The sequence below is a fragment of the Heptranchias perlo genome, chromosome 1 (assembly GCF_035084215.1).
Source record: "Heptranchias perlo isolate sHepPer1 chromosome 1, sHepPer1.hap1, whole genome shotgun sequence".
In the NCBI taxonomy this organism is placed as follows: Eukaryota; Metazoa; Chordata; class Chondrichthyes; order Hexanchiformes; family Hexanchidae; genus Heptranchias; species Heptranchias perlo.
Genome location: NC_090325.1, coordinates 32,249,092 through 32,272,018, shown reverse-complemented (window position 1 = coordinate 32,272,018; position 22,927 = coordinate 32,249,092). Strand labels below are relative to the sequence as shown.

The window sequence follows — 22,927 nt, the reverse complement described above, 5'->3', positions numbered from 1 at the left end:
TCCCTAAACCTCTCCTCCTTTAAGGCGCTCCTTAAAACCTACCTACCTCTTCGACCAAGCTTTTGGTCACCTGTACTAATATCTCTTTAAGTGGCTTCAGTGTACAAATATTGTTTGATAATCGCTCCTGCGAAGAGCCTTGGGGCGTTTTACTACGTCAAAGGCGCTATATAAATGCAACTTGTTGCCATGTGCCTATATCAGTACAGCAGTTTAAGGGTGGTCCACACTGACCAGTCAAGCCCCCTTTGCCCCAGGTCACCCTTCAGGCGTTGGGTTACACCGCCTCTATGACGTTGCACGCTTATGACGTTGCTTAAATGCAGGCAGCCAATCGGGACAGGTAGCTTCAACTAATGAACCAACCGGTAGCGTCTGATGAAGAAGAACCAATTAGCGACGGGTTACCAAGCGCATTCGGTCATAAGCAGCCACTCAGGGAGCAGTAGCCGACCTTCGGTCTGCTCTCGTGACTCGGACGTCAGGTGAGGCGGAAGTTCGCAGTTTGCCGTCTTTCAGGAGGCTTGTTGTCGCAGGAGGCCCGGCCCAGCCCAGCCTGGCACGGTGGTCGGTGAGTCCTCAGTCCGTTTGTGTTTGGCCGGGGAGGGAGGGAGGGATTTTACATAACGCCCAGTGGTGGGTGTGAGAAACCGGGGAGCCGGCCGGCCGGTGTGGGTCGGACTTTGGCGCTTTGTCCCGTGACACCGTCAGTTTGATCCTGGTCACTTGCAGGCCCATTAAATACAAACACGACCGACCGACCAGCAGGCAATAAAAAGTACAAATAGACAGGCTTGTTTGGGCTTGGTGGGTCCTATTGCTAAAGCTAATGGGCTACCTTGATGTGCAACTAGCAGCGTATAAAGGAAGGAGCCACTCAAATTGTAGCAAAGTGGGATGAGCATTGACTGCCCTTACCTCATTCCATAAACAGGGCATTTTATCATGGGTTTACTACTGGGGGCTGCTAGGTCATCAGATTTCTGTATCTGTTGACTTGCCATTTTTGCTGTACTTTTTAAAAATACATTTTCTGTAACAATAACCTTTGCCTTTTTTTGGCTATTAGGATATGGGTTACTGAAAGTGTCAATATTTTCAGAGGTCCTCTTTCCCCCCCCCCCCCAACCCCTTGTCTGAAGAGTTTGAAAACCACTGTTTGTTAGGTCAAACAGTGTAATGGTCTATATTATAAAGGAAGAGTTGTCAGTTAGAGTTAGCTGATATGAGTTGTAACCCCCACAATGTCCACTGTTCTTTCAAACAGATACTGCTTGACCTGAGTATTTCCAGAATTTTCTGTTTTTATTTCAGGTTTCCACCATCTGTAGTAGTTTGCTTTTAGTTCATTATAGTTGAGGGAGATAGGTGGACAGTTCTACTGCCTCTTTTTCTAAAGGTGATGTTTCTTGGAGCATGATTGAGGGTGCTGGGTCCAGGATCTCAACCTAATGGTCATTCTTAATGTGTGAGTTCAGATGGAGAATGTGAGTTTAAATGGGGTGTGTTGCCTGGTTATTTAACTTTGAGGTTTGTTGCTGCCAAATCAGCTGGGATTCCTGAATGTACTCCTTTGACACTGCTGAAAAATGTATACTGACTTAGGAAAACTGATACAAGAAAGTACCTGTGGTGTATACTAAGTTAAACAGGAATGGTATAAGCCACTCCCACAGTGTCTTACATTTATGCAATGTGGCTAATGTATATGGCAGGGTATATAATCAGATCTGGTGCTATACCCCTATTCATGGTATTTTATACAGTTAGATTTATCTTATATTTTAATTTATAAAGGATTGTACCTGCAGTGTAGCTTTAGCTGTTAGAAGTGGTGTCTGTTACATAATTCTATCTAACAGGGTTTTATAAAATGTTACCTTAATCTGCATATTCATCTAATGTCTGGTTGTTCAAAAATGTTATCTTGGTATTTTCATTCAAGTGTTATCTTGTGTATATACAGGTGTAGTGTATTGCACATAGGAATATATTGCATAACTATTGAAATTATATTTTTCTGAAGTACTTTTAAAAATATAATAATATAATACAGATTAAAATGTAGCCATGTAACATCTATGTAAAAATGAAATGTGGTGCAGTGTTACATTATGTATTGGGCACAAACATTAGCTATCATACAAATCATCAGTTCACTATTACATCATTTGATTTTTAATTCCTGGAAAGGGGGTGTCTCAGGCATCCTTAGTTGCCCTGAGATAGTTTTGGTCTGCCGCCTTGAACTGCTGCATTCTTTGTAGTGTTTTGATACAACTGAGTGGCTTGCTCGGCCACTTCAGAGGGCAGTTGAGTCAACCACATTGGTGTGGGACTGGAGTCACATAGGCCAGATGGGTAAGGACAGCAGGTTTCCTTCCCTAAAGGGCATTAGTGAACCAGATGGGTTCAGTAATTCAGTGTATAACTCCAGCACAGTTGTATGATATAAAATGACTGTGATGTGTTACTCCCATGTAACACATTGCCCCAAAGCAAACTGTTCCCCTGTTTCATGATGCAGAAGGCATCATTTCCAAATCAGAATACATAGCACTTTAGTTAAAAGCATGTGATTCAATTATGCATGTATGTCACCAGCAGAGCTCTTATGGTTAGTGTGATATTGAGCTAAGCAGACCAGAGGTCTCAAACTTGATTTCTTGTCTTTTCTTAGCTGATCTGGGCAATTATTATTGACCATGGCTCCCTAGGCCACATTTCCACACCTGAATTATAATCTAGTGATGCTTTTCACAAAATGCATTTGTATGGGTGTCGAGTGAGGACAAGATTGATCTCTGCTGTGATGCTCCACTTGGTCAAACAACCTGCTGACATCTTGTTTAAAGTTGAACATGAAGATTGGCCATGGGCAAAAGTACAGGAGGCTTATCAGTGCCTGTGGAACTGTACCTCGGTGAAATGCAATCAGTAAAAGAAGGTAGAAAAAATAAATAAACCAGCTTTTGAAGGTCAAAAAGTGTGACTGTCAAGCTGCAGTTGGCATTGACAAGCTAGGCAGATGATTGCATGCCTGCCCTCTTGCTGGGAATGATGGCTATGTTGAGAAAATGACAAATATGAGCTGCAGATCATGTTCCATTTGTAATAACTTCAATTGAGCTTTTTTATCTCTCCACTCTGATCCACAGCAATGGTCTGCATTCCTTGCATCGTCATTCCAGTCCTGTTGTGGGTTTACAAGAAGTTCTTGGAGCCTATTTTGTATCCTTTCATCGCTCCCTTTATTTCCCGTCTATGGCCTAAGCAAGCGGTGAAAGAGGGAAGCCCTACGCTGAAAGTGGGAGCATGCAATGGAACAATCAAGGTAATCAAGCTGTGGTTGTAACTTATTGTAGGCACCAGGTTCCCTGTACGTCTGGAATTTTACACAGTGGGTTTAAGTGCGGAGAGTTTTTAAATGGGCCGATACTGAGGGTGATTCGGCTCAGTGGAGCTTCAGTTTCTGTACCATGATTCTATGAGATGGGTTTGCATCAGTGATTCCTCACGAGTTACTGATTTGAACTGTACCACCATCAAATGGTTCTGGGCAGAAGCCAAATGAAAATCATGGATGGCTTCCACTCTTAATCCTTTCCAAACCTCAGGTCCTCTGGGACACATTCTTTTTAGTGTCTAAGGCCTGGAAACAGATTCCCAGCCCATCCTTTTCAGAGAAAAATAGTGAAGGGGGTTGGGTGGGGAAATTCAGCTGCATCCCATGTAAACACTGACAATTGGCTGGAGATATTTTCATGTGATTTGAAGTGGGTAGGTCAAAGATGTCTCCTGATGTGATATCCTATTGCCTAGCTGCATTTAGTTTGAGGAAGACTTTAAACAGCCTTGTATTGTGGGAAATGACTTAGAAACTACACAACAAAATTCCTTTTTTTAAAGCTATGTTAACACAGGATTATCATTTTTTTAAAAACTAGTTATAAATAGAATATTTAATTTCTTTTTTAAAATGGCTTGCTTCTTTTCATCTTTTAACCAATTTTTCCCTTTCTGCTCTTTAATGGAATTGACTCTAGAGATGACTAGAGATGAATGTTGTAGGCTACTCAACTGTGGGGGGCATCACAGCCAATCCAGATTCTGCCTTCACCAATGCAGCTGGTTTTGCTGGATAACTGTCAAGAATGGAAACTTTGGTCAATTTTCCTCTCTGAGCCAGGAGTGCTGAGACCAATTGTGCCTAATTCAGTACAGACCATTACTGGGATCTCCCTGGTCAGCTGATTGGGTTGAGTATTGGGGATGCTGATGGGTTTGTTATAAGTAACCAAGATGACATACAATAGGAATGCCTGCATTAGATTAGAATTCAGTAACAATCAAGCAGGCATCGAGTGAATAAGATTCTAGTAATAGTCCACTTCATAGTTATCCTGCTTCATTTCACCACATGCTGACTCCTTGTTTTTTCAATACTCACTTTTCTGTTATTGTTACAGGGGAGAAAGAACAAACGTAAGAGAGTGAAGGAATGTGAGATCAGAGCTTAGAAACTGCTAACTGTAGTGTTAGCACAGATAATAACTACGGTGCTGCACAGACCACTGAATGAAATCATTAACCAGCTGACACTAATAAAAGAACCAAATACTTCTCTTTTGTAGTAGTTCTTTATAGTCCAGGACAGGAAGCATGTATATGTTCATACCAAGTTAAACTCCCCTAGATCTGAGCAAAGTGAAAATTCCCATAGATCCCTCCAACTTGGGCTGACTGGCTGTCTGTTTCTGCCTTTCTCTTCCCATAACAAGTAGAATAAGGTCTCCAGGTGTCTGTTACACTACTCTCCACCATAGATTTCACCTTATCCTTGAAACTCCATCCACCCACCATCCCTTCTTGTCCAAGAAAATCTGCAATATTGATCTGAGATTCTAGTACCAGTACAAAGTCACCAGGGCTTGACTGTTGTACATAATGTGGATGTAGTCTTTTGAAAAGGTTGAAACACTTGCTGAGCTGGGAGCAATACCTGAGTTCAAAGTCTTTCCAACCATTGCCTGTTTACAATTGGTGTCTACTGTCTCCCAACTGAGAAGGCAGATGTACATGCTTTTGCCACTCTACCAGTGGAACTGTAGATCTGTTTCTGAAGTGTGTGAGCACCTTGAGTGCACTTGTTTGTATGTTTTCTGCCTCCTTCTGAGGTTCCAGCTTAGCTCTCTTGGTACCCTGGCTAAAATAACTTAGTTTAGGAAACCGGAGGCACCACCCAATGCTGTACCTCATCAGTCTGCCTGCTTCACTGTGCATGTTTTTTGTTCATTAGTTTAAAAAACATTTTTGGTCTTGTATATTTGCTCAAATGATCTTGGGGAATAGAACATTTCCCCCCACTATCACCATCAAATGCTCCTAAATCATGACTCCACAGCATTACAAGCAGTCAGTGGGACCCACAGAGTCCCAACCACAGCAGCAGTAGGATTCTGCTAGTATTGCAGCACAGATTCTGAGAGCTTGTTAACTGCCTTGTAAAAGCTTGAGTCAACGATCAGGTGGTGCAGTCCATTGACGGTGAGTTTCAAATGTGGCTAGTGCAATGGTGGGGGCCTTGAGATGTACAGCTTTGTAATTATTTTTGGAGATGGTAATTTTCACAATTTTATTGGTCTGTATAGCTTCAAATATTACAGGAAGCTCAGTACTCTTTATTGTTTTTTGCCCAATTTTTACAAATGTATATTTCCTCTTTGGGATGCCATGCAAGGACCTTGCTGCTGAGCAGGTGACCTGTTCCTGTTCTTACAGAAAACTTGCTTGCACCCTCAGATAATCACTAGTGCTTAATTGAGTAGTTTGTGTTGAGGACTTATACCCACTTGAAGTTGCTGCAAACTTTGGATCCACACAGCTGCCCAGGGAGAAGACTTTTATCCCTTCTGCCTGGGCTGGACTTGCCACTGCTGTAAGGAGAGCATTCTAACATAGTCCTTCTTTCTCTTATTTGTTCATTTGCTTCAGCACTGCACTTTCTCAATAGATCCTGCTGCTAGCTGGGATGTTTGCATGAATTGGCTTGTCTGCACATGTAATGCACTTTCATTTTGTTTAGATTTTTTTTGTTACAATTTCACTATTATTGACTTGCCTGTGACCCTGCATCATTGTCCATCAACCTGTCTCAAATTATGAATACATTTGTTGATGCAATAGTTGGTTTATGTGTTAAGTCTCCTAACAGTAGGAGAATTCACCTCCATGCCCTTCAGTTACTTCCTTTCCCCCCCCCCCCCCCCCACCTTGCACCTTGGTCAATGTTTCTATTCCTGATGACTGGTGACTCCTGGATATCAAATGATTAGGATTGAGCATCACAGTGGAGCTCAATCCTATCAATCCCCCCCCCACCCCAAAACTGTCAAATAGCCCACTGACCAAGCTCACATGGAGAATGAACACCAGGGGGCAGAGTGAAGGTCGAAGGGTGGGGTGGGGGTCAGTCAAACTCCAGACTTGGCCAACTTGCCACTTGATGCCAAACTCCAATTTCATGTTGCCATTTGCAGTCAGTTTTGGTAGTCTAGACATGCAAAGTTGGCCGACCTGAGTTATTGATGGTGGGTCACAGCTCTGCCACTGATGGCCACTAGGTCAAGACAGTGGGTGTTTTCTGGGGAGAAAATTGGGAGAAAAAAAGGAAAAATAACAAGAACATATGCCCTTTTTTCATTTCCCATTTCCTCCCCTGTGAAGAGTCTTGTAACTGTTCATGTGTCTTTTTCTTTAGTCTGACAATTCGGGTATGAATGGAGATGGGAATTGCATTAGCAAAGCTACAAACGGCATCACCACAGAAGGACCACCAAATGCTTCAGACAAAAAGACTGACTAAGATCTCCATCAAGCAATGACTTTGCATAATGTGTCCTGATAAAACTATTTTCATTTTTAAAATATTGCTATTAACTAGCTTGCAATTTATATAGTGTCCAATGATGTCTCACCACTTTGTGGTGTTGCACTTTACCATGCTGTTTAATGGCTTTCTTTATAAAATGCTGTAATATAATTCCCATTTCTGTGATGGACAGTTATCCTGCATGTATGTCATCAACTCTTTTAATAGAGGTAGTATTGCTGTGTTGATGTGTACTTATCCTTGGTTGAGACCAAACACTACAATGTTAGTACTGTATTGTAATTAGCTAAAGGGAAATATGTCCTAGTTAAATCTGAGCAAAAGCACTCCCTCGTGGCCACAGTTTGGTATCTTACCAAGCCATGTGGACCAGTAGATCTCTGCTTCAATCCCCTGGTCATTGCTGAATTAAGGCACTATAACTGGCCTTCGTGCCACTTGAATAACAGCAGCTTGCATTTATGTAGCGTCTTTAACTTTGTGAAGCGCCTGGGACGTTTTACTATCTGACAAATTGACAGAGGAACAATCTGATTTGCATCATGTTTGCCTGCTTTAATTCATTGTATGAACCACATTGAAAGTTCACATCACTGAAACCTAACACTTAACAGCAAGTTTTTTTCAATCTGGTGACACCTGCTAGTGAGTGTATAGATAACAGGTGAGGACAGGATTGAGTTAGACAGTGATGCAATTTACCTGGCTGCAGGTTACTCAAATGTAAAGAATTTCTGAGGTAGCAGATGGATTTTTATCAAGTTAGTAAAAGGTAAAACAGTTGGTTTAAAGTAGAGTCATAGTTGCCAGGTGGTGAATGCTATCAGGAGTCTGAGGTTGGGCACTTCCCTTCTAAAAGAAGTGGGAAAAGTTTAGGGTGATGCTCTTGAGATGAAGAATAACATTAGCAGTAGCCAGTCTGGGTGGTACAAGGAGACTTAAAATAAAGTTAAATAAAAATGTAAACCTTTGAGTTTTCAGCCATGTTGACCAGAAGATTCCAGTTGTGATTAGTGAGGCAGAAATTGATCTGATACAAATAGCCTCTGAAACTCTGAGCTAGGACAGATCTTAGCTGAGGTTTTCACTCCGGACTTGCCCAAATTATATGATATATAATTGGTTATGGACAGGATTCAGCTTAGCTGCAATGGCCATTAGTCTGATGCTCACTATTTAGACTCATACATGAGGAATGGTGAAGTAATAGAGGGCTATTGGTACCTGGGTGACTATATCCAAGCATAAGTCAGTGCCTAAGGGAGAAGAGAAACAAAACTAGGGGGAAAATGGATGAGACCTTGATAGCCTGAATATTCTGGTTGTTGGTTGTACTGAGATTTACTGTGGAATTGGAGTGTTGTGTCCACATAGCAAGTTCCCAATCCTAGCTAGACCTGGAGGTAGGGAAATTCAAGCGAGGCTACCTTTTTTTTTCAAAAAGGTATTTTTGACCTCTGCCCTATGCCACCTTTTGCAATCTGCTCCTGTATCGCCATTTGTGCTTTTGCCCCAGCTGTTAAGAGATGCAAGAGTCACCTGAAGAAGCCCCTTTTGCTAATCAGCACAGCTGAGCTTAGAAATTCTGCACCTGGAATAGCTAGCATAACCCTGCCCCTTTGAGGCACAGATGGGGCTGTTCTTCAGCATTTTCAGGGGCCATGTATTGAAACCACCATTGAAGTGTAACACCTAATGTTCAATGGAGTGTTAAAATGTGTTCTCCACAGGTTTTGTCACACTGTTGCATTGTCAGGGACCTAACCTAATTTCAGCAGTGCTCTGCTGGGTGATAGTCCAAAAGCTAGGTGTACTTGCCCTGTCTGGAAATACCCACCCTGATGTACCAGTGGTGGAGCACCATTGGCGGAAGCTTGGAATTGACTGTTTCTCACCCAGGGATGTGCAGGAGACTGAGGAAGAGAAGAAAATTAATTTATTTCATATAAATTGTATTTTAAGTATTTGTCAGCAGAGGGCATTGTGGCTAGGATGAGATGCAAATGTTTTTTGAAAAATAAATTCACAATGATTGTACAGTTCAGTATGTTACCATTTATTCTTTACCAAAATCCTTCACATCGATAATTGTTGCATACAAGTAAAATGTTCTAAAAAGCCAAAAATGGATGATTTAATAGAATTTAAATTAAATGAGATTGAAGTCTAGAATCAGTTTGCTGTAGTAGGGCATCTAATGGCATCTGCTGTTAGTTAGACTTAACCATTCAAGTTTAGGTTCTTAAATTTTTTGCGTGGCAAGTTGCTGAGTGTGCAAGCAGATAACGGCACAGCGAGGGAAACGGCATCTGGGATCTGAATGAATGGGGCAAGCAACTGTATCTCCTTAACCAATCCGATTGAAGTAATGTGAAATTAACAGTGCAAGGATTGAGCAGGAAGTGTAAATTAGAATGGGTGAAATCAAAGTCAAATCAGCTAAAGAAAGATCAGATTGAGAGGAAAAAAGAGATGACATTTTTTAAATTTATTAAATTTTACATTTTTAAATCAACAATTAAAACCTGAAGAAATGAGACTTCACCCATGTAGTGGTTAATTTTCAGTGCCAGAGAATTACTGTAGTAATTAACATTTATCACATTAAAAGGGTATTTCAACTGACTGATTTATAAAGACTTACCATAACCTCCTTGCTTTTGTACTCTATGCCTCTATTTATAAAGCCAATGATCCTGTATGGCTTTTAACAGCCTTATCAAGTTGTCCTGCCACCCTGAGATTTGTCTGTGAACCCCCAGGTGTCTCTGTTCCTACACCCTCTTTAAAATTGTACTATTTAATTTCTAATTAGATTTGTTAATATTTCCTCAAATCTTCAATAAGTTTGAGTAATTGTTCTCAAAGGCTGCTAAATAGCCTTTATTTCATAATTTATTAAATACATTATTTTAAAACATCACATCAAAGAATCTCTCAAATATTGCATTTCAGTCATCAGTTCACTGGCTGGTTTGCTGTTCTTCAAATTCACAGATTGACAAAGGTCCTGTTTTTTTTCTTTCCTCCCTCCCCTCCTTAAGCTTTCTTCCTCTACTCCCTACACCATATACTATCACCTTTCTAAGAAGGTACTTTCATTCTTCCATCAATATTGGTCTAAATCAGCTACTAGAATACTGCAATGGAAGCTGCAGGCACAGACATATCCTGCCACAGTATGTGGTAGAGTATGACCCAACTGGTTGTGTATCAATGAAGTCAACAATCAATTATTGTTTTCTAATCTCTGATAACAGTGCTGACTCAGGTTAAAGCTGTTGTGTTCCTCAATGAAGCAGCCTTAAAGTGTGAGCCTAGACTGTGAATGTCAACAAGATATATACACCAATGAAAAGCCCATTTCTGACTTCAGTTAACTTCCATGTGGGTGCACTTTGCAGCAAAAGTCACTAGATGACGATTAGGAGCATGCACCCAGGCTGATTTTCCTTCAGTTGCGTCTATTACCACCACTATGGTGGAAGTAACATAATCTGCTATTGCCACTGATAGGATGTGGGAGGACAATACTCACCCAACCCTTTACAATGTGTCATTTGATCCAGTCTGCTCCAGAGTAATTCAAGTTCTCTGGAATGTGTAATTTGATCCAGTCATTGTCAGGCAGGCTACAAAGTTCAGACAAGGCACAGTGCCAACACTACTGATTTCAGAGAACAGACCGTGCTAACACCACCGAGTTCAGGGAACGCGCAGCGCTGACACCACCGAGTTCAGATAGGAAGGTGTGAGGCTGTGGAGAGATTTCAACATGAGGATGAGAATTTTAAAATCAAGGTGTTGGTGGACCGGGAGCCAATGTAGGTCAGTGAGCATAGGGGTGATGGATGAACAAGACTTGCTGTGAAATAGGATACATGCAGCAAGTATATTGAGGGTGGAAGATGGGAGGCCGGCCAGGAGAGCATTGGAATAGTCGAGTCCGGGAGTAACAAAGGCATGGATGAAGCTTTCAGCAGCAGTGGGCTGAGATGGGTAATGTTGTGGAGGTGGAAGTTGGTGGTCTTTGTGATGAAGAAGATATGGGGTCGGAAGCTCATCTCAGGGCCAATTAGGATGCCAAGGTTGCAAACAGTCTGTTTCGGTCTGAGACAGTGGCCAGGGAGGGGTGTGGAATCAGTAGCGAGGGAATGGAGTTTGTGGCAGGGACCGGAACACAATGTCTTTGGTCTTCCCAATGTTTAATTGGAGGAATTTGCAGTTCATCCAAGACTGGATGTTGGAGAGGCGTTGAAAAAGGATGGTGCAGTTAACTGTGTTTAAAAACTACTGAAATAAAGATGAGGAGAGATAGTGCACCACGGCCACAGACACAGAGGATGTCACTTTTGACTTTGATTAGGGCCGAAACCTGATCGGAAAGGTTCAAACATGGAGTTGCAAGAAAGATGCAGATAGGTATGGGGCCAACAGAGAGCAGCATTGCCTCTACTCCACAACTGCAGATAACGCAGAGTATCTTTTGGAACACAGGCGATAGCTGTTGGGAATTGCAGGCAACGCAAACTGCACATTGTCTCCTCTTCACTCCTCCAGCTGCACTGCCAGTTGGGTTATGTGTATCTATTAATGCTGCTCATCCTCCTCCCATTGCTCCTTCTCTTCATTCAAGAAAAAAAAAATCACAAGATAACTATGGATGAGCAAGGCCATTTGGCTCGCCTTGAATCAAACACACAGGCGGGCAGTAACTACAGAAATGACAACAGCTGCTGTACCCTCCTCCTAATGTTTAGCTGGCAGCTACATTGATACCTGGACTGCCACAGGAACATAGGAATAGCAGTGGGCCATTGAGCCCCTCGAGCCTGTTCTGCCATTCAATTAGATCATAGTTGATCTGTACCGTAACTCCATCTATCTGTCTTGGTTCCCTATCCCTTAATACGTTGCCTAACAAAATTCGATCAATCTCAGTCTTGAAATTTTCAATTGATTCCCAGCCTTTCAACAGCTTTTTGGGAGAGAGAGTTCCAGATTTCCACTACTCTTTGTGTGAAGTGCTTCCTGACATCACCTCAACATCCTAGCTCTAATTTTAAGGTTATGCCCTTTTGTCCTGGCCTCCCCCACCAGAGGAAATAGTTTCTCTCTATCTAGCATATCAAATCCTTTAATCATCTTAAACACCTCAATTAAATCACCCTTAATCTTCTTTACTCAAGGGAACACAAACCTAGTCCATGCAACCTGTCCTTATAAATTAACCCTTTTAGCCCCGGTACCATTCTGGTAAATCTGCACTGCACCCTCTCCGAGGCCAATATATCCTTCCTGAGGTGCAGTGTCCAGAACTGAATGCAATACTCCAGATGGGGTCTAACTAGAACTCTGTGCAGCTTTAACATAACTTCCACCCTTTTGTATTCCTGCCCCCTTGAGATAAAGGCTAACACTACATTAGTCTTTTTAATTATTTTTTGTAACTGTCCTCTAGCTTTTAGTGATTTCTGCACTTGGACCCCTAAATCTCTCTGCTCATCCAGTTCCTAGCTTCTCACCATTTAGAAAATACTCTGATCTATCTTTCTTAGGTCCAAAGTGGATGACCTCACACCTTCCCACATTAAATTCCATCTGCCACAGTTTTGCCCAATCACCTAATCTATCAATGTCCCTTTGCAGCTTTCTGCTCCCATCTACATTATTTGTCAGCAAATTTATATATACAGCTCTCTATTCCTTCATCCAAGTCATTTCTAAACATAGTGAAAAGCTGAGGTCCCAGTACAGATCTCTGGGGGACACCACTAATCACATCCTGCCAATTTAAGTAAATACCCATTATCCCTACTCTTTGTCTCCTACCTCCTAACCAATTCCCTATCCAAGCCAATAGGTTGCCTCCAAATCCAGGTGCTCTCATTTTTGTTGTAAACAATTTTACAACACCAAGTTATAGTCCAGCAATTTTATTTTAAATTCACAAGCTTTCGGAGGCTTCCTCCTTCCTCAGGTGAACGTTGTTGGAAATGAAATCCTCAAAATGAAATCGCATTTATAAATCACAGAACAATGCTTGGTGATTACAGACAGTTTTTTCAACTGCCCGTTGCCAAGGCAATCAGTGTGCAGACAGACAGGTGTTACCTGCAAGGTCTCCGAATATACAAATCACCAAAAAAAACCAAAAAAAAAACAGAGATAGAGAGGTAGAAACATAGAAAAGTCAGCAACTGACCCGTTATATTAAAAACAGATAACATTTGTTCGCTGGTGGGGTAACGTGTAGCGTGACATGAACCCAAGATCCCGGTTGAGGCCGTCCTCATGGGTGCGGAACTTGGCTATCAATTTCTGCTCGACGATTTTGCGTTGTCGTGTGTCTTGAAGGCCGCCTTGGAGTACACTTACCCGAAGGTCGGTGGCTGAATGTCTTTGACTGCTGAAGTGTTCCCCGACTGGGAGGGAACCCTCCTGTTTGGTGATTGTTGCGCGGTGTCCGTTCATCCGTTGTCGCAGCGTCTGCATGGTCTCGCCAATGTACCATGCTGTGGGGCATCCTTTCCTGCAACGTTGGCCGAGTCACAGGAGTATGAACCATGCACCTGGTGGGTGGTGTCCTCTCGTGTGATGGTGGTATCTGTGTCAATGATATGGCATGTCTTGCAGAGGTTACCGTGGCAGGGTTGTGTGGTGTCGTGGACGCTGTTCTCTTGAAAGCTAGGTAATTTGCTGCGAACGATGGTCTGTTTGAGGTTGGGTGGCTGTTTAAAGGCGAGTAGTGGAGGTGTGGGGATGGCCATAGCGAGGTGTTCGTCGTCATTGATGACATGTTGAAGGCTGCGGAGAGCATGGCGTAGTTTCTCCGCTCCGGGGAAGTACTGGACGACAAAGGGTACTCTGTTGGTTGCGTCCGTGTTAGTCTCCTGAGGAGGTCTATGCGATTTTTCGCTGTGGCCCGTCGGAACTGTCGATCGATGAGTCGAGCGTCATATCCCGTACTTACTAGGACGTCTTTCAGCGTCAGTAGGTGTCCATCGTGTTCCTCCTCGTCTGAGCAGACCCTGTGTATTTGCAGGGCCTGTCCATAGGGGATGGCCTCTTTGACGTGGTTAGGGTGGAAGCTGGAAAAGTGGAGCATCGTGAGGTTGTCCGTGGGCTTGCGGTAGAGTGAGGTGCTGAGGTGCCCGTCTTTGATGGAGATTCGTGTGTCCAAGAAAGAAACTGATTCTGAGGAGTAGTCCATGGTGAGCTTGATGGTGGGATGGAACTTGTTGATGTTATCGTGTAGTCTCTTTAGTGATTCCTCGCCGTGGGTCCATAGAAAGAAAATGTCGTCGATGTATCTGGTGTATAGTGTTGGTTGGAGGTCCTGTGCAGTGAAGAAGTCCTGCTCGAACTTGTGCATGAAAATGTTGGCGTATTGGGATGCGAATTTGGTCCCCATGGCTGTTCCGTGTGTTTGGGTAAAGAACTGGTTATCGAAGGTGAAGACATTGTGATCCAGGATGAAGCGGATGAGTTGTAGGATGGCGTCTGGAGATTGGCTGTTGTTGGTGTTGAGTATTGATGCTGTCGCAGTGATGCCGTCATTGTGTGGGATACTGGTGTATAGTGCCGAGATGTCCATCGTGGTGAGAAGTGTTCCTGGTTCAACTGGTCCGTGGGTACTGAGTTTTTGTTAACAGTCTCTTATGTGGAACCTTGTCGAATGCTATCAACATGATCTATAAAAACTCTAGGGGGATAGAATATAAAAACAGGGAGGTATTGCTGCAGTTATATAAGGTATTGGTGAGACCGCACCTGGAATACTGCATACAGTTTTGGTCTCCATGCTTAAGAAAAGACATACTTGCTCTCGACGCAGTACAAAGAAGGTTCATAGAGTCATAGAGTCATACAGCACGGATAGAGGCCCTTCGGCCCATCGTGTCCGCGCCGGCCATCAGCCCTGTCTACTCTAATCCCATATTCCAGCATTTGGTCCGTAGCCTTGTATGCTATGGCATTTCAAGTGCTCATCCAAATGCTTCTTGAATGTTGTGAGGGTTCCTGCCTCCACAATCCTTTCAGGCAGTGAGTTCCAGACTCCAACCACCCTCTGGGTGAAAAAGTTCTTTCTCAAATCCCCTCTAAACCTCCCGCCTTTTACCTTGAATCTATGTCCCCTTGTTATAGAACCCTCAACGAAGGGAAAAAGCTCCTTAGTATCCATCCAATCTGTGCCCCTCATAATTTTGTACACCTCAATCATGTCCCCCCTCAGCCTCCTCTGCTCCAAGGAAAACAAACCCAATCTTCCCAGTCTCTCTTCATAGCTGAAGCGCTCCAGCCCTGGTAACATCCTGGTGAATCTCCTCTGCACCCTCTCCAAAGCGATCACATCCTTCCTGTAGTGTGGCGACCAGAACTGCACACAGTACTCCAGCTGTGGCCTAACCAGTGTTTTATACAGCTCCATCATAACCTCCTTGCTCTTATATTCTATGCCTCGGCGAATAAAGGCAAGTATCCCATATGCCTTCTTTACCACCTTATCTACCTGTTCCGCCGCCTTCAGGGATCTGTGAACTTGCACACCAAGATCCCTCTGACCCTCTGTCTTGCCTAGGGTCCTCCCATTCATTGTGTATTCCCTTGCCTTGTTAGTCCCTCCAAAGTGCATCACATCGCACTTTTCCCGGTTAAATTCCATTTGCCACTGTTCCGCCCATCTGACCAACCCATCTATATCGTCCTGCAGACTGAGGCTATCCTCCTCGCTATTTACCACCCTACCAATTTTTGTATCATCAGCGAACTTACTGATCATACCTTTTACATTCATATCCAAGTCGTTAATGTAGACCACAAACAGCAAGGGACCCAGCACCGATCCCTGTGGTACCCCACTGGCCACAGGCTTCCAGTCACAAAAACAACCTTCGACCATCACCCTCTGCCTTCTGCCACTAAGCCAGTTTTGTATCCAAAGTGCCAAGGCACCCTGGATTCCATGGGCTCGTACCTTCTTGACCAGTCTCCTGTGCGGGACTTTATCGAAGGCCTTACTGAAATCCATGTATACCACATCCACTGCGTTACCCTCATCCACACGCCTAGTCACCCCCTCAAAAAATTCAATCAAATTAGTCAGACATGATCTTCCCTTGACAAAGCCATGTTGACTATCCCTGATTAATCCTTGCTTCTCCAAGTGGAGACTAATTTTGTCCTTCAGAATTTTTTCCAATAATTTTCCTACCACTGATGTTAGGCTCACTGGCCTGTAGTTCCCCGGTTTTTCCCTACTCCCCTTCTTGAATAATGGTATTACATTAGCGGTTCTCCAGTCCTCTGGCACATCCCCTGTGGCCAGAGAGGTTCTGAATATATGTGTCAGAGCCCCCGCAATCTCCTCCTTTGCCTCACACAGTAGCCTGGGATACATTTCGTCCGGGCCTGGGGATTTATCCATTTTTAGGCCTGCTAAAACCGCCAATACCTCCTCCCGCTCGATGTTAATATGTTCGAGTATATCACAGTCCCCCTGCCGTATTTCTATGTCTACATCGTCCTTCTCCATAGTGAAAACAGATGCAAAAAATTCATTTAGAACCCCTCCTACATCTGCCGGCTCCACACACAGATTGCCATTTTTGTCCCTAATGGGTCCTATTTTTTCCCTAGTCATCCTCTTACCCTTAATATACTTATAAAACATCTTAGGATTTTCCTTTATTTTGCTCGCCAGTGTTATTTCATGGCCCCTCCTTGATCTCCTAATTTCTTTTTTAAGTATCCCCCTGCACTTTTTGTACTCCTCTAGGGCTTCCTCCGCCTTTTGTATCTGCCAAAAGCCCTCCTTTTTTTCCTAATCCATTCTCGTATATCCCCTGACATCCAAGGTTCCCTGGAGTTCTTGGAACCACCCTTGACCTTTACGGGAACATGTTGCCATTGTATGGTCTCAATCTCCCTACTCAACCTCTCCTGATATGTCCGCCCCCTCATCCCCGGGTTAATCCCGGGGATGAGGGGGCGGACATATCAGGAGAGGTTGAGTAGATTGGGACTCTACTCATTGGAGTTCAGAAGAATGAGAGGCGATCTTATTGAAACATATAAGATTGTGAAGGGGCTTGATCGGGTGGATGCGGTAAGGATGTTCCCAAGGATGGGTGAAACTAGAACTAGGGGGCATAATCTTAGAATAAGGGGCTGCTCTTTCAAAACTGAGATGAGGAGAAACTTCTTCACTCAGAGGGTAGTAGGTCTGTGGAATTTGCTGCCCCAGGAAGCTGTGGTAGCTACATCATTAAATAAATTTAGAACAGAAATCGACAGTTTCCTAGAAGTAAAGGGAATTAGGGGTTACGGGGAGCGGGCAGGAAATTGGACATGAATTTAGATTTGAGGTTAGGATCAGATCAGCAATGATCTTATTGAATGGCGGAGCAGGCTCGAGGGGCCGATTGGCCTACTCCTGCTTCTATTTCTTATTAAAAAAAAGGCTCGTGTGGAGTATAAACTCCAGCATAGACCTATTGGGCCAAATAGCCTGTTTCTGCGCTGTAAATTCTTTGTAAAGTTACATCTTCCCCACACCAACTAATCTAAATCTGCCTGAAACCAATCAAATCATCAGTAATGAATTGTAGAATATTATGTTTGTCCTCTTCTGGTTCAATTACAAAAATGAACATCAATAATGGATCCTGAGGAATCCACTCATAACCCGGACCCAATCAGACCCATTATCTTTAACAACAAACTTCTGCATCTGATGTCAATCCATTGCATAAATTTTCCACTAATCTCATGAGATCTAATTTTTTCGATCTCACTCTCACCAGAATCCACAAAGATCCATCCAGCGTGGGGGCTGGATTTAGATGGTCAGTTTGAGGGCAGCAGAGTGGAGGATTAGCAGAGTAGATGTGAGCAGAAGCAAATGGAGGAGCTCGATGAGGAGCAAGAAGCATCTGGGTGGAGAGCAGAGGATAGGGATTCTGGTTTCTGGGGCCCAGCCTTTAAATGAAGCAGAGCACGAGAGATTGTTGGTGTTATTGGCTGACTTGCCCAGGAGCTTTCAACACATGACGGCAGTGTGGAACAGACCACATGCCCGCATCTGTGGGGTTCTTATGCACCGCACTGAAAGGCTGCAATCAGCTGTGGAGTATGTGGCAACTCCGGAGACATCTGCAGTGCGGCCCCTCATCACAGAGGCCACAATGTCAGTTTTTACCTCTTGCCTGAATTCTCACATTGCAGCCATATGCACCTTGGGCTGTAATGTCACTTCCTCCTTTGACAGGCCAGAACCTCAATAGAGATTTCAATAATGTATTACATAGGAACATGAGTGGGCCATCCAGCCACTCAAACCTGTTTGGCCATTCAATTAGATCATGGCTGGTCTGCACCTCAACTCCATTTAGCCGCCTTTGCTCCATATACCTTGATACCCTAACCCAACAAAATTCTATCTCTCTCAATTTTGAAGGCTTCAGTTGTTTCCCAGCATCCACAACCTTTTGGAGGAGAAAGCTCCAGATTTCTACTACCCTTAATGTGAAAAAGTGAAAAAGCATATTGCTTTCAACTGTTTAAGTTCAATTGCTATTAACTGTTTAAGTTCAATTTTAAAGTTTAAATTTTTAAGTTTCTGTCAGGCTTCAGCAGAGAGAGCTGCTGTAGCAAGTTAATTGGTTAGCTAGATTAAACTGGTACTTGAAGGTGGGGCAGGCCTGACTCATCTGAGTCACAAACTGTAGAAATACAGGGGCCTGTCAGTGCGAACAGCACGGTGTACGGACAACACAGTGTGAAGGAGAGTTTGGTACGTGTGGGAGTTGGGGGAAGGAGGTCCTGCTTTGCCTTGCTTTTCCTAACTTTTCCCCAGAGCGGCAGTGGACCTGAGAGTAGAAGACTGAGATTGGGGAAAAAAAGCAGCAGCAGACCTACAAAAAGAGACAACTACTGTGCGACGTCGCAGGTGAGGCAGGAGAGTCCGAGAGGTGAGCACAGTATAAAAGGAGAGACCGAGAGCGGGAGGAGAGTCTGAGAGTCTAAGGCAAGTCATGGCAGCAGAGCTCGCACCCGTGATATGCTCCTCCTGCACTATGTGGGAAGTCATGGACACTACCAGTGTCCCTGGCGACCATGTGTGCAGGAAGTGTGTCCAGCTGCTGCTACTGGCTAACCGTCTTCCGGAGCTGGAGCTGCGGGTGGATTCGCTGTGGAGCATCCGCGATGCTGAGACTATCGTGGATAGCATGTTCAGTGAGGTGGTCACACCGCAGGTAAAGATTACGCAGGCAGAAAGGAAATGGGTGACCACCAGGCAGAGTAAAAGGACTAGGCAGGTAGAGCAGGAGTCCCCTGGGGCCATCGCCCTCTCAAACAGATATTCTGCTTTAGATACTGTTGGGGGAGATGGCTTATCAGGGGAAAGCAGCAAGAGCCAGGTTCGGGACACCACGGGTGGCTCTGCTGCACAAGAGGGGAGGAAGAAGAGTGGCAGGGCTATAGCGATAGGGGGTTCAATTGTAAGGGGAACAGATAGGCGTTTCTGCGGCCGCAAACGTGACTCCAGGATGGTATGTTGCCTCCCTGGTGCTAGGGTCAAGGATGTCACGGAGCGGCTGCAGGGCATTCTGGAGGGAGAGGGTGAACAGCCAGTAGTCGTGGTCCATATTGGTACCAACGACATAGGTAAAAAAAGGGATGAGGTCCTGCAAGGTGAATTTAAGGAGTTAGGAGATAAATTAAAAAGCAGGACTTCAAAGGTAGTGATCTCAGGATTACTACCGGTGCCACGTGCTAGTGAGTATAGGAACAGGAGAATAGACAGGATGAATGCGTGGCTGCAGGGATGGTGTAGGAGGGAGGGATTTAGATTCCTGGGGCATTGGGACCGGTTCCGGGGAAGGTGGCACCTGAACAAGCCGGACGGGTTACACCCGAGCAGGACCGGGACCAATGTCCTCGCGGGGGTGTTTGCTAGTGCTGTTGGGGAAGGTTTAAACTAGAGTGGCAGGGGGATGGGAACCTGAGCGGGGAGTCAGAAGGGAATAAAATTGAGAGCAGCAAGAGAGGGGAAGACCAAGGGGAAATCTACAATACAAATAGTACAAACAGTTGTTCAAGAACAAGTGAGAGGGAAAAGCGTAGAGCAGCGGAAAGAAAGTGTACTTTAGGCACGACAGATAAAATAAAAACTAGAAAGCGTAAGGCGATTAACCCAGCATCAAAGCTGTGGCAGGGGGTTGGGAACCTGAGCAGGGAGACAGAGGAAAGCATGTCAGGAAGGGACAGAAGGTATGGAGTAAAAGGTAAAGTGTTAAAAAAGGAAAAAACAGGAACTAAGTGTCACAAAACATATTTGAAAGTTCTTTATCTGAATGCACGTAGCATTCGTAACAAAATGGACGAGTTAACGGCACAAATAACGACGTATGGGTATGATCTTGTGGCCATTACAGAAATATGGCTGCAGGGTGACAACGACTGGGAATTAAATATGCCAGGGTATTTAACAATCAGGAAGGACAGGCAGGAAGGAAGGGGAGATGGGGTGGCTATGTTAATAAATGAAGGAATCACTGTAATACAGAGAAATGATATTGGGACAAAGGATCAGGATAATGAAACAGTTTGGGTAGAGATAATGAATAATAAGGGGAAAAAAACACTAGTGGGCGTAGTATATAGGCCTCCTAATAGTTGCAACTCTGCTGGAAGAAGTATTAATCAGGAAATAGTCAGGGCATGTAATAAGGGAACAGCTATAATTATGGGGGATTTTAACTATCATATTAACTGGACAAATCAAATTGGGCAGGGCAGCCTTGAGGAAGAGTTTATTGAGTGTATTAGGGATGGATTTCTTGAGCAGTATGTAACTGATCCTACAAGGGGGCAAGCAACCTTGGACCTGGTCCTGTGTAATGAGCCAGGATTAATTAATAATGTCCTAGTTAAGGATCCCCTTGGAATGAGTGACCATAACATGGTTACATTCCATATCCAATTAGAGGGTGAGAAGGTTGGTTCTCAAACAAGTGTACTGAGCTTGAATAAAGGAGACTATGATGGTATGAGAGCGGAATTGATTAAAGTGGACTGGGAAAATAGATTAAAAGGTAAGACGGTACATGAGCAGTGGTGTTCATTCAAGGAGTTATTTTACAACTTTCAAAAAATATATATTCCACTGAGGAAAAAAGGGTGTAAATGAAATGACAGCCATCCGTGGCTAAGTAAAGAAATTAAGGATAGTATCAAAAGACAGCAAAAAGTAACTAAAGGATTGATTAAGAAAGGGAAGTTAGATTATGAAAATAAATTAGCAAAAAATATAAAAACAGATAGCAAGAGTTTCTACAGTTATATAAAAAGAAAAAGGGTGGCTAAGGCAAACGTAGGTCCCTTAGAGGATGAGACTGGGAAATTAATGGTGGGAAACATGGAGATAGCAAAAATGCTGAACAAATATTTTGTTTCAGTCTTTACGGTAGAGGACACTAAGAATATCCCAACACTGGACAAACAGGGGGCTCTAGTAGGGGAGGAGCTAAATACGATTAAAATCACAAAGGAATTGGTACTCAGTAAATTAATGGGACTCAAGGCGGATAAATCCCCAGGACCTGATGGCTTACATCCGAGGGTCTTGAGGGAAGTGGCAGTAGGGATTGTGGATGCTTTGGTAATAATTTTCCAAAATTCTCCGGACTCGGCAAAGGTCCCGGCAGATTGGAAAACTGCTAATGTAACACCCTTATTTAAAAAGGGTAGTAGGCAGAAGGCTGGAAATTATAGACCAGTTCGCCTAACATCTGTGGTGGGTAAAATTTTGGATTCTATTATTAAGGAGACAGTAGTGGAACATTTGGATAAACATAATTTAATAGGACAAAGTCAGCATGGCTTTACGAAGGGGAAGTCATGTCTGACAAATTTGCTTGAGTTCTTTGAGGACATAACGTACAGGGTGGATAAAGGGGAACCAGTGGACGTAGTGTATTTAGACTTCCAGAAGGCATTCGACAAGGTGCCACATAAAAGATTATTGCTCAAGATAAAGAATCACTGGATTGGGGGTAATATTCTGGCATGGGTGGAGGATTGGTTATCTAACAGGAAGCAGAGAGTTGGGATAAATGGTTCATTCTCAGACTGGCAACCAGTAGCCAGTGGTGTTCCGCAGGGGTCGGTACTGGGTCCCCAACTCTTTACAATCTATATTAACGATTTGGAGGAGGGGACCGAGTGTAACATATCAAAGTTTGCAGATAATACAAAGATGGAAGGGAAAGTAGAGAGTGAGGAGGACATTAAAAACCTGCAACGGGATATATACAGGCTGGGTGAGTGGGCGGAGATTTGGCAGATGCAATACAATATTGGAAAATGTGAGGTTATGCACTTTGGCAGGAAAAATCAGAGAGCAAGTTATTATCTTAATGCCGAGAAACTGGAAAGTACTGCAGTACAAAGGGATCTGGGGGTCCTAGTGCAAGAAAATCAGAAAGTTAGTATGCAGGTGCAGCAGGTGATCAAGAAGGCCAACGGAATGTTGGCTTTTATTGCTCGGGGGATAGAATATAAAAACAGGGAGGTATTGCTGCAGTTATATAAGGTATTGGTGAGACCGCACCTGGAATACTGCATACAGTTTTGGTATCCATGCTTAAGAAAAGACATACTTGCTCTCGACGCAGTACAAAGAAGGTTCACTCGGTTAATCCCGGGGATGAGGGGGCGGACATATGAGGAGAGGTTGAGTAGATTGGGACTCTACTCATTGGAGTTCAGGAGAATGAGAGGCGATCTTATTGAAACATATAAGATTGTGAAGGGGCTTGATCGGGTGGATGCGGTAAGGATGTTCCCAAGGATGGGTGAAACTAGAACTAGGGGGCATAATCTTAGAATAAGGGGCTGCTCTTTCAAAACTGAGATGAGGAGAAACTTCTTCACTCAGAGGGTAGTAGGTCTGTGGAATTTGCTGACCCAGGAAGCTGTAGAAGCTACATCATTAAATAAATTTAAAACAGAAATCGACAGTTTCCTAGA

General features: G+C 43.7%; 1 protein-coding gene across 1 annotated transcript; it reads left to right on the top strand.

The window, feature by feature from the left end:
* The first annotated feature begins 462 nt into the window (after positions 1 to 462).
* LOC137321211 (UPF0729 protein C18orf32 homolog) lies at positions 463 to 8,929 on the top strand. The gene is made up of 3 exons (XM_067983516.1): positions 463 to 571; positions 3,159 to 3,334; positions 6,761 to 8,929. The coding sequence occupies exons 2-3, from the start codon at positions 3,161 to 3,163 to the stop codon at positions 6,863 to 6,865; spliced, it is 279 nt and encodes a 92-aa protein (XP_067839617.1). The 5' UTR covers positions 463 to 571; positions 3,159 to 3,160; the 3' UTR covers positions 6,866 to 8,929.
* The last annotated feature ends 13,998 nt before the right edge of the window (positions 8,930 to 22,927 follow it).